Source organism: Haliaeetus leucocephalus, unplaced genomic scaffold (genome assembly GCF_000737465.1).
Source record: "Haliaeetus leucocephalus isolate CR32 unplaced genomic scaffold, Haliaeetus_leucocephalus-4.0 Scaffold830, whole genome shotgun sequence".
Lineage (NCBI taxonomy): Eukaryota > Metazoa > Chordata > Aves > Accipitriformes > Accipitridae > Haliaeetus > Haliaeetus leucocephalus.
This window is the reverse complement of record NW_010973266.1, coordinates 277,848-290,226: the sequence shown is the minus strand read 5'-3', so window position 1 is coordinate 290,226 and position 12,379 is coordinate 277,848. Positions and strand designations below refer to the sequence as shown.

The 12,379-nt window shown below is 41.4% G+C and overlaps 1 protein-coding gene across 1 annotated transcript in view; it reads left to right on the top strand.

The window, feature by feature from the left end:
* INPP5A (inositol polyphosphate-5-phosphatase, 40kDa) overlaps window positions 1-12,379 on the top strand; it is a 198,356-nt gene that overhangs the window by 154,799 nt on the left and 31,178 nt on the right. The window contains exons 10-11 of the mRNA XM_010582007.1: window positions 2,210-2,305; window positions 2,641-2,715. Coding sequence (XP_010580309.1) covers window positions 2,210-2,305; window positions 2,641-2,715 — 171 coding nt within the window. The remainder of the gene's footprint in view (window positions 1-2,209; window positions 2,306-2,640; window positions 2,716-12,379) is intronic.

Below are 12,379 nucleotides of genomic sequence, written 5' to 3'. Positions count from 1 at the left end.
GGGGGGGGCCCGGGCGCGGCGGCCCCCCCGCCGTGCCGTGCCGCGCCGCGCCCCTGCCCCTGCCCCTGCCCCTGCCTGCCGGGCAGAGCTGGGCCCCGCCGGCCGGCGCCGGCACCCCCTCCTCGCGCAAGCCCCTCAAAAAGCGCCTTGCGTTCGGCAGCACAGAGGACGTGCTCCGGGGGCGGCCCGCAGCTGTGGCCCTGCGGAGGCTCTGCCTTCGCAGGCACCTGCGGCCGCCCTGGTGCCGTGAGCGTGCCGAGTTTTTTCAGGACAGGACCCGGAGTCGGGCGTCTGTAGAGATGGCACGGCTTTGGGGGGCGCGGGGGGGGAACAAATCGAGAAAAATTTGTCCATCGTTTGTTCAGTGAGGTGGGGAATCGGCTCCTGTTCGGCTCACAGGCTCGAAGAAAAAAAGCGGATTTGTATTTCATTTTCACTGAATCAAGCTCAACTTACCCTTTAAAAATGAAATTGCTTAGCTTGTTGCTTTTTGTTTGTACTATGGCAACACAGGGGGGCCTTTATCAAGGGTCGGGTTTTTAATGTCTGTCTATCAAAGGGGGGCAAAAGCCCGTTGACAGATTGTTTCCATCCTAGCACTGGTGACCTCAGCTGAGATCTAAAATATTTGGAAGCAGATGGACTTTTGTGTAAAGACATGTTTGGCGTGCATTTCTTCCTTCAGAAGAAATGCAGAATGGGGAGCTGAGAAGTAAGCTGTAGTTTCCTGGCATTGTGTCTGACAGATACTGCACTTCTAATAATGAATCCCAATATAAGTATTCCTGCTTGTGAGAGAAACAAGCATGTAGCAGGATCTGAAATTCTATTACCTTGTTACCGCAGAACATACTTAACTTTATAAGTGAATATTATGCAAAATGAAAATCTGTTGTCTGGCCATTATGAAAAGGAATGGAAACGCGCAGAGCAGGGAAGTCACCTCTTAGCCTCTTCTTGACTGAGTTACCTTCTTTATCAGGCTTTTGTTAAGAACCTCTAGCAAAATAAGCTTTTATTCAGAAGGACCGTCTTTGTCAATATCCTTATGAAGGGCTGTGCATAGATCCTATCAGCAGCCTGTGCCTCAGCTGTAGCGAAGGATGCTGAACTGCCTCCCAGGTGTGGGTGCACATCTTGGCCATATTCTCACTGCCTTTGAGTAATGCCAAGGTTTTCTCAGTTCCCCTTTCTGTCTTCTGCCTTGTGGTTTCCGGCAGCCCAAGGCTGGGGTAGCATTACACACCATCTGGTAGCTTTGCCCAAGCTGGATAACTACAGAGCACTTTGTGAAGCCTGCCTACCCCACAGTTAAGATGTAGTCTATTTCTGCATTTCAGAGCACTTAACGTACTTAAAGCTTCACTGAAAGTATGGGTTCAGTGAATCTAAAGTACATTTTTAAGTTAAATATATACCTAACTGCTTTGCTAAAAGCTCCAGATTTTCACCTGTTAGAATGCAACAGAGCAAGCCCTTTAAACAACCTCTTCTGTATTATTCTCTAGGTCAGCTTTGATTGCCATTGAAACTGGGCCCCAGCCAGGTGAATGGCAAGTGAATCGAGGCCTGACACTTCCTTGGAAATTCGTGCCTCTGTGCCTGATAAAGTGTTGATTGAGAATATGTTTTAGACACCCAGTCCTCAAAACACCTAGAGATGGGATGTTGCCTCTTATTTAAAAGGATGATGCATGGGGAATTTGCTATCCAGAGTAAACTGTGAAACTTACTGTCAGATTGTGTAAGTGTTGCTGGGACTTTTAAATTATACTCGGAACATTCATGGACAAGGCAGAAGTTTTTGCAAACAAGAGTTAACCCACAGAACTGTAGTGCCAATGTAGTTATCACCTTTTAAGAATGTGGTACAGAAACTGGTGGGGCTGTGGAGGCATTAGGTGTAGGAAGTGGCTTTTGAGGATGTTTAAAAGTAATGTGCGTGGTGGTAAGTTAAGTGAGTATTTGACTTATCTGATTGATATTTTCTTAATATTGCCTGTTTCTCCCCAAACATAATTCAGTTTATTGTTTTAAATCCATCATGAGTGGAAGTGACTTAAATTAGCAATGCTTTGTATTTTGACCTACAGCAAATCATATTCTCAGGTGGGCATTGAAGATACATAGGTTGATAAAGTTCAATTAAATGTGGCCTTATGTTTCATATAAACTAGTTTCCCTTTCTCCTTTTGTGTTTTTTTGTTAGACACTATGTGCAAAGGCTACAATGCAGACTATCCGGGCAGCTGACACAAATGAAGTAGTCAAGCTAATATTTCGTGAATCTGATAATGACCGAAAGGTAAACAACTTAATGCCCTCTGTACACCCTGTGTAAATAGAAATGTTGTCGAATGTTCACTTTCTTTTCTACAAAGCATGAATATAGTTGTTTCAAACTGATAATTTAAAGGGAGGGGAGGGATATAGATTGTCACACCTAATGCTCAGTTAATTGGATCTTTTTAAGTGATTGCCAGTCAACCAAATGGGCAAGCTGACAAGGAGCTTTAGACATGTAGAAATGTCATGTAGTTTTAAAGGGTTGCATGTCTCTAAAAGGGTCACTTCCAACAGCTGTGTATTAGGTAGCTGAGTCCAAGAGCTTTGCTGACCTTTCTCCTCTATTTTTTTTAGGTTATGCTACAATTAGAAAAGAAGCTCTTTGACTATTTTAATCAAGACGTATTTAGAGATAACAATGGCACTGCGGTAAGTTCACTGCTAAACACTTTTGAAGGAGTAAGTTGGAAACTCACATACTAATTGCGTTTCTCTACCAGCCCTTTTATCCTTATCGGCCCTTCTGTCTACAGAATGAGAAGAGATAATTCATCCAACACAATAACTGTTCCAAATTTCCTCCTCAGTTTAGCCAGCTATTTTGTGTACAGCTTCTTAACTTTGGCATCTGTTTACCTTCTTTTTCACAGAAAAAAATTGTAAATTAAATATATGTGAATTCACTTTTCTTCTCTGTCCTCTGGTCTGCATTTCTTCAAGCATCCCCTTTCTTTACTAGCTCTTCATTGTGCACCGTAGTAACTTAGGAAAAGCCCTTAATGCAAAGCTGTTCTGAAAATATCTGGGTCTTCTGAGTCTACAAAGAATAATAGAAACACATGAATAAATAGACTACAAAGCTCAAACCCTGCAGCAGACTGGCACTGTGGCAAATCATATTGGGCTTCCTAATTGGAGAAAGCAGACAGGGAACACTAACGTTCTGATTTGTAATGAGGACTACAATTTTTCTGTATGGCTCTATATCTTCTTTAAGGTGATTTTATTTCAAAATGTAGCCACTTCATTTTGGAAAATCTCTATATCACTTCTTGCACTTTCTCAATTCCATCTAAGGTGCCTAGGAGTTACGTATCTAAAGGAAAAACATTAAGCATCCCAAAGAAAAAAAAAAAAATGGTTACACCCAGATAAAAATCAGGAATGTGCATATGGCATGCGGGAGTCTTATTGTGGATGTCATAGGCCAGACCCTCTGCTTGTGGAAACTGGCCCAACTTCACTTGACATCAGAAGAGCTACGCTAGCTTGTGTCAGGTCTTGACCTGCCTATGTGTGCATAAACTAACGGCATTCGTATGTTGAATATTCTGACCTATACAAATAGGGCAAGCTACACTACACAAAATCTTCAGAAAATTTTGTGTGTTCTGCGGAAACTGTGTGTGTCAAAGTTGTTTGTGCAGGCTGACAATGTAGCCAAGTTTCCCCTTCTTTCTTCAGTCCTTTCCTCAGGGTGACTGAATTTTACCTTCCTTCCTCATACCCAAAATAAAAGAAGACAAGGGATTAATCTTCTGTGTCTCAGCTTTTTTGAACACCTCTTCATGTTTGCCCTAGTCCCACCTCTTGGTTTTGCTGCACTCTATCAATTACACGCTGTGCCTGCTCACACAGTGTATTGCTACTTTTTGCTTAGGAATGGGATGTACACAGGATCCATGACTCTCCCCTCTCTCTCTTCTTCTCTCCTACCTATGGCTTATTCTCTTGCTGTTCATAGAGGACTGGGCTGTTTGGAGGGCTGTCTGCAAGGATCCAGAGCAAGGAGGACAGCTGAAGCCCTATAACCCTCTCTGTTTTTAAGCTGATTTACACCTAGGAGATTAATTCCACGTGAGAATCTGAGATCTCACTCAGTTCTTGAGGTCAGAAGCGTTTGATGAGTTAGACTCGTGAGAAAAGTCAGGATCTGTTTCTCCTTTCAGCATCTGTAGACATCCATCCTGTTTGTTGGGACTGCTGTCCCTTCTCACAGCATGCATGGCACATATGCTCACCACGAGAAATACCTGTGTAGGCAACATATCTTAAAAACACAGTTACTGGGAGATAAGCTGATTTGGAGTTAGGTTTTTTTTAAATTTACAAGGTGAATGCATCCTTGGGAGATACGTAACGTTTCTTTCACTGATGTTTTGCAGTTTGGGGGACATTTAATTCAAAGTAATAATACTAATCCCAATTTCTGTTTCCATACTAATCCCATTCCTGTCCCAGATTTTCCTCTTGTGTATTAGTATAATAATTTTTTTAGCTTTTTTAAAAATAACTCAAACGTGTGTCATTTTTATTTTTTCCCAGTACATTTCCGAAGCTGAGCAAAGCTATTCTTGTTGCTGCTGTTTACCACATCCCAGTGGTATTTCGGGTGACTGCTGGTTGACTTTACATACATGGACGTGGTGCGTGAAGGCATAGGCAGAATCCCACTTAAGCACATTCCATTTCAAAATCAGCAGTCATTTCATTCATGCATCAAGAAGCGGGAAATCTTCCAGATCAAACATGGAAGGAAAAGATAAACGATATAATGAGCCATTGGAGATAATCTAATCTTCATGGTCTAGTTAAACACGCAGCACCATGATCACTAAAAACAAACTACCTATCTAAAAGGATAAATGTCTCTGTGCCGAATTCAACCCAAAAAATCCATCGCATCCTTCATCAACCGCCGGTCTTGTACCAGCCTGACAGAAATTTAATTCAAGCTGGCTCCTGAAAATAATTATTGTATTTTAAGAGTAGTAATCATTGGTCGGGACATGATTGAATGTGTCCATGCCTATTGACTTTTTCTATGATTTATAGCTTTGTTTAGTCGATATTCCCATCGAAATTGTATAATTAATTATAAGTGGGGCTGTCAGGTCTGCAGGATGGAGTGCCCTGATGAGTATTTGGGAAGATTAAATTTTCCTTAGCTGTACCAATGCAAGGCTTGGGAATTTTCACAGCACTATGGCTGTTGGATAAAGATGTTTTCTGTGTGTTTAGCAACTGCTTTAGCTCAAAATCCATTGATTTTTCTGAGGGTATTTTTTTTTATCAGTGTGGTGTCTCTTCAGTAACATTGGAATGTGTACAGATGTGACAAGACCTGACAAATATTTATTATCAACAGGCTACTTTATCATTATCCATACACAGTTATTCCTTCTTTTTTACATTGCAATCAACAAAAAGAATCTTAGGATATATTTATAAAAATGAGTATTTTTTTATGAAAAATCTGATATAGATACAAATTATCTGTTCAACAGAAATTCAGTTTGAAATGCATACAGCAATCTGTCAGGTCTAATTTTTCCAAACTAATCTGTATCTTATCCAGACTTATCTGCAGCTTATTCCAACGTTAACTTAGCAATTACCTATATTTATTACCTTGAAGTGCAATGACCATTCTGCATCATTTTATTTCAGAAAGGAACACCCAGATTTATCCAGCTGTGTAGTGATAGCAAAAAAAGAAAACCTATTTGAAAATAGCTGTAGCAATAATGTGAAATTGTCTTAGTATTTAATTTGTATGTTCTGAATTGCACGCCAAAGTTATAGTACATCAGATGGACCAGGGTGTAACTCCCGTAACTACAACAGAACTACCGTGTCTAGGTGCTATGGGGAAGGGTGTTACGGAGCGGCAATGAGGAAGGTGGGACAAGAGGAGGTACAACATGTACAGTTTCACCTTAGTGTCAGACAGATTCCAGTTTAAGTTGTTGCTTTTGAATTAGAAAAAGCTTAACACCTCTGACCTTGACGGTAGGATATAGCCAAGCTGTGCCGTACAGCACTGTTGTGTCCCCCTGCTCCAGAGACTTGCCCATGAACAGTGGTTAAAGAACAGATGAGGCTTCTCTGATCTGAACTGGTTGCTTACACCCTTCAAGAGGCGGCAGCCCCAAGCTGGGAACAGCAACCATATCCCAGCCACTCCTCTTTTGTGCTCCTGCTCCTCACCCACCCAGAAAGCACGATGAGTCCCCACGCAAGGGGGGACTTGGGGAATGCCCAGGCCTTCTCCGTAGGCTTCCCGAGAGGGTCTGCAGTGCTGTCCACTCTTCTGACCTTACGCTAACTCACCAGTACATTACTCCCACAAAATTTGGTCGTAGCTTTGGATTTGCCAGCTCTCAAGTGATCAAAATTAGCATGCCGATGCTTTCAGGAGAGTAGCAGTGCGCAGGGAGTTCTTGAATAAATCTACACTTTCACTGTTTTTGTTTCAAATTCCTTAATCATTTGTGATAAATCAGGCTATAAGTGGTTTTTTCAAAGTATCTTGTGTTTAGGAGTTCCCTATTAATTTCAAAACAATCAAAAGAAAAGCAAGCCAGGGATAATTATTTAATGAAAAAATTACAATCATGTTATTGATTTGTACAAAAGAACCGCAAGCTAAATGCTGTTTCTTCAGTAGTCAGTTAAATAAATATATAGTAAGAATGTAGGAACTCTTAATGACTACAGAGGAGTGATTTAGTTATTAGGAATAATTCTATAATCTTTAACCACAGTTGGAAATGAGAAATGGTGCATACGTTCCTGTCTTTCGTATGAACCATATTAAAGAATCAATCCAGATAGAAACTAACGTACTGTCCTTAAGATTTTGACCACAACTGTGTAATAAAAGTAATCAGTGAATTAATTGTCTTAAGAGTTGAACCTGGTGTTGTTCCTACTAAAATGATATTCTCTTTTGTCCGTTGATGTTCATGGAAACTGGTGACTAATTCTATAGCCGTGCTTACACCGGTCGTCACTCCTTCCTGCTGTCCTCTGCTGCCCTTGGGCAGCGCCGGCCCCGCTCTCGCAGGGACATGTGCCTTGGCAGTCCGTGATCTCGACTGCTCCCCTGGCCTCTGCTGCTTGGAGGTAGAAGAGGTTAGACCGAGGGTGCCAGCCGCACAGTAGCTCCTGGATAATCAGATGGTTCAGAGGACACTGTTGTTGTTACCAGCATTAATTCCAAAACAGATTTGAGATAGTTACACAGAAAAGCCCAGTGATCTCCAGCCTAGATATTCATGAAATGGAAGTGGTTCGATTTCTTACTTTAGTTGTTATTATAATGGAAAAAAATAAGCAAAGAGCTTCACGTTGTTATCAGTGGTCCTTCAGCAGTCCTCTTGCTGCAGAGAACAAACAGTGAACTTCTACAGAGAGCACATTCTTACTCGATTTCTATGTTTCAAATAGTGAAATCAGCCTTCAAGGGTAGGTTCCCTTTATTCTGTGTGTCTGTTTAGCTTGAACTGATATGGTCTGAGAAGAAAATTACAATGTGCTGTAAAAATGGACTGAGTTATAAAGGTCTTGTTCTCCCTATGCCAAGTAATGATTTAAAGTGATCTGGTATCATGCTAGTTAACTTAGAGTTGTTATTACAAACAGTTCAGGCAAACATACTTTTAAATTATGAGTAATTTATTTGTGGGTTTTTTTAATACTGCCAGGAAATCTTGAAAAGATACGCAAATTGAGAAGAAAGGTTTAGTCCATGAGGGACCTTTATTAAGCTTTTTGTGAGAATATGTGTGCTCATGGAGGTTAAGGATCTGGCATCACTGAAAATGTATTAATCAACAGACAAGATATAGCACAATGCACTCTTCCCAATGGCCTTGGCTCTGACCCTTTTAAAGATAATGGGAATACTGTCCACTAAGAACTAGATTAGGACGATCAAATGCATTTCATCAGGGTTTGACTTGAACCATGATCCCAGAGGTGAAAAGGCAGAGGTTTATCCACTGAGCCAACCAGCCCCTGTCCAGATAAAATCTTGAATATGATGTATAAGGGCAAATTAGGATAGAGGAAGGAAATTGATTGCTTAGGACAATTGTTACCTAGGACTGGTCATAAGGAAATCCTATGCATCCTGAAACTGCCTCTTTTATTTAAGGTGGTCATCTGAGATGCCTGATTTTCATAAAGTACTAGTAGGAAAATGGCTTCGAGCACTATTCCTTTACTCAAAAACAGTATTCTCATGCTTGGAATTGCATTTGCTTAAGTTAGTGGTTAGTTGATATGCCATTGGACAAACTGCAAAATGAGTAATAACAGAGATAGGAAATATTATCAATAAATTGTTCTCACTAGCAAACATAAATGTAAAGCCAGATTGCAGCAGAAGTCAATCCAGATGTGCTGGCTTAGCTATTTACCGGCAGCTTCATGTTCCAGATAAATGTATTATTCTGGTGTAGAATTTGCCCATATCACAAAGTTAAAAATATTGTTTTGTGACCTTTTGTCCCCCTGTCCTGTTCTATACAGCTATTGTAAGTCCTAAGGCTAATTCAGATGTACTGTGCTATATTTATTTTTTTAGGCATTGGTAGTTGTTTAAGGATCACCTAAAGAAGAGGTCCAACATCTGTATTTGCACTCTATAATCCAGCCTGTAGTCAGTATGATCTGCTAACATGCTTTCGCCTAGGGGCACCCTTTTTAACCTTTGTGACATGCAAGAGGATGCAGAGATATGGGCTCTGGTCCCTGGTATTGTATTTAACATTACATAGGTGTTGAAAGAAAAACAGTATAGGAAGAAGAGGCTGGAATCCAGATCTCCTCTGATCCCAAGAGTGGCCTTCGGCATCTCTCACTGCCCTGCTGCTTGCGGGCGTCTGCGTGCCCAGGCCTGGGCTTGGCAGGAGGTGCTCCCTCCCTGCCTTCCCTTCCCTTCCCAGGCTCCTCCGCCTGCAGGCACCTGGCAGCTCCAGAGAGGTAGGGGTATGAATTTGAATCCCCTCTGGGACAGAAACACCTCAAATTTTAGGTGTCTGGAAGTTTTAGATGACCTTTCAAGTTGCTCGATTGTACATGGGGAAGACAGCGTGGATGCCCAGAGCTCCCCAAACACCCCCTTGGAGTGGGACACTGGGTGTTCAGGTGCCTCTGGGGTCCTGCCCGTTCCCCAGAAATCTCGTGTCAGCCAAGCCTGCCTCACAGGCCTTGTTCAGGAGAGGTTTCAACCCACAGTGGGAGTTTAGCCCAAGTAAGAAACATGGATCATAGTCTTTCTCCAAGAAAGTTCCATTTTTTTGTCACTCTAGAACTAACACTAAAACTGTATTCAACATATTTCTATGCTTTTTTTCAAATTGCAGCTCACAAACTGACAATTTGACAGGACAATGCATGCTGGTTTTCACTCCCTAATGGTACAAATTCATGTTACGTTTTCACAGTAACAGACATGTAAAGTTTCATGAAGTAATCCACTGAATCTGTCACATTTGCAAGCAGGATTTTCCTAATTAAAATCTTTTTGTTTTAAAATTAGCATACACTCAGTCGTTCTTGCCATTTTGAATGAGCTATATTACAAGCTGTTGTGCACAGTTTATGAATTAATTACAATAATGTTAAAGTGTCTATTCCTGTAAAGTTTTGAAAAAGGTAGTTTGCACAAATGCAGTTTTGCAGAGTCAATATTTTTAAATCAAGGTAGGCACAGGCATCCCAGGAGAGTGAGTGACAAAATCTACTTTTTACCATTAGAAAACAGGAAGCAGGCATTCAGACTTTGACCAGCTGGTAGAGACACTGAGAACTGGCACTCGCCAGGAGGTCCTCATTGCTTTCACATCATATTGATGTACTAAAGAGCAAATAACATTCTTTGGAGAAATCAGGCTGGAGCATAGGATGATGGGAGCTGTAGTCTCTGTGTTTGAAAGCTGTGAGCGGTTGTGCTGCATTTCAGATGCTTTGGGCTCTTCGTCAGGCGGTGTAAAGCGGGAGGGATGGGACCCAATTTGCTTCTGCAGAGCAGCGTTTCGGCAAGGAGCCCTTGGGATGTGACAGGGTGCTTTTGTTGTCAGCAGAATGTTAATGCAGGTAACTGCTGCTGCATGAGTGAGACTCTTTACTTAACCTGATTCAGTGCTTTTAACTTCTTAACTAACTAGTTTATTCTTTACATATTCTTAAGTTTAGTCTCCTTATTGAGAACTAATCGCCTGAGTAGTACAACGGGATTCTGGGTTGGTTGGGTTTTTTTTCAAGTAACAAAAATATGCCAAGGTCAGATCTGGATTCTCTGCTGCATGTTGCTGATCAGAGGGGTGACTGAGCCCTGGGGTTTAACTTACAGCTTATCCATCCTAGTAATTTCAGCCTGAAGCCCATGGACATGGATTGAAAGGATCCACACAGGGCAATTAGGAAAACCAAGATGATATGCAAAATGCAAGCCTGTGAAATGTCTAAAAGGGCTACAGCCTCCACTGGAAAAATGTAAGGGCTACATAATTGGAAAAGTTTGAAAGCAGTTTTATCCAAATCAGTGTTCAGGTGCGTGTGTCTTACAGGACCAACAGACATCATAAGGCACTAAGTGCCTTTCAGAATGAGAAATACTGCAGCATATGAACTCTGAGAAGTGTTTGTGTTAGACCTTGATGCTAGCTGAAAGCCCCGAGTCTCGAGCACATTCCTCTGCAGCGTGCTGGGCGCTTACCCTGCCCTACCCATCAGCTGAGCACATCACCGCTTTGGAAAGTCAGTACAGCTTTACTGTGTCTGGTATCATGGTGCTACTCCTCCACCAGTAAAGAACCTGTGCCTTGTGGTCCTCGGGGCTCAGGCTGTGCAGCTGCAGCCATCTCCACCCCTGCCTGGGCCCTGCAGCGCAAACCAGGCTTGGGGGGTATGAGGAGGATGAGAAATGTGGGAATGTGAGACATCAGGCAAGGAGACAGAAAAGGAAGCTCTAATGAGACAGAGCCAATAGTAGTCTCCAGTAATTAGTCTAGTGATCAATAGACATCAAGGGAAAGTGTTGTTCTTTCTAGACATTTTAAGCAATCTAAATATTTCCATACTAGAAATACTATTTTTAAATGCATTTTCCAGAGCAGTTTTCTGAAAAAGTTGAAATACTTAGTAGAAAATGTTCGTGTCCTTTAAACCATTGGAATGTCGCCTGAGAGAGAGGCATATTGTCAAAACAATAACAAAACAGCATTTTCCTGGGGGAGCTTCCACTGAAATCAAAGATTTTCTGAATTAGTACAGGCACAGGGAGCCTTCGGTGCCAACAGTCCTATACTGCCTGTGCCTAACTCTTCTAATGCTAAGAAAAGTATATTTGGTGCAGTTTCTGTGGGTGCCGTATACCCACATTTATGTAGGAGTTTATGATTTGACAACAGTGCCTTTCAGGATGCGTAGACAAATTCTCAGAAATATGCAGAAATATAATAATATTCAAAAGCAGTGTAAGTGGTACATTTATGTTCAGTAATTTTGGCTTTTTTCTGTGAAACACAATTTTAAAGAATGGCTTCATGAGAGAAAGGAAATTAAGATTCAAAATATATAGTAATGGGTCATTTTACAAAGTCTTAACAAGAGAAAACAGTAGCTTTAAAATAAGGCTAGAGCAGAGTTGTGTATGACATTTTCATGGGTAAGTGGGAGGGATCAGCATTTTCACAGACCTTTGTTTGAAGTCGGTAGACTGCTGAATCAGTTTCTAAATATTTTTCTTTGACTGGGAAGCTGGATAAAATTACTGTATTTCCAGAGTCTCTTGAAAAAAATCGTGTGCTACACAAGACTGGCAAAGGAGGTTACAGTGACCAGTGACCACATATTTTAATCCTCTAAGGTCATTTCTGTATGCTTATCTCCTCTTTTTGGTCTGAAACTTCATCTCCCTTTCACAGCTGTGAATTCTCTGGTGGGCCCTGCAGATGGATTTGATAAATGCTGCTAATATCACCTTCTGATCTACCAATGCTCTGACTTTGGTCTGTAGGTCTTGATGAGTAATTGCCGTTGTTCTACTCCAATGACTGAATTAAGTTGCCCTGTTTTAAAGGGTTCATACGTGTGTGACTTTAGCCAAGGTGGCCCATTGCAGCATACCAATGGACACTGACCTTTTAAGAGTGCCTTATCGCTTTAAACTGAAGCAAGCAAAATTACCCTGATTTCTACAACTGGCTAAACTCTGCTATAATCCTTTGATTACTGTCAAGCTACAAATATCAAAATTTAGTATTACAGATAATTGTTCTCTTTGGCCAAAGCACACACT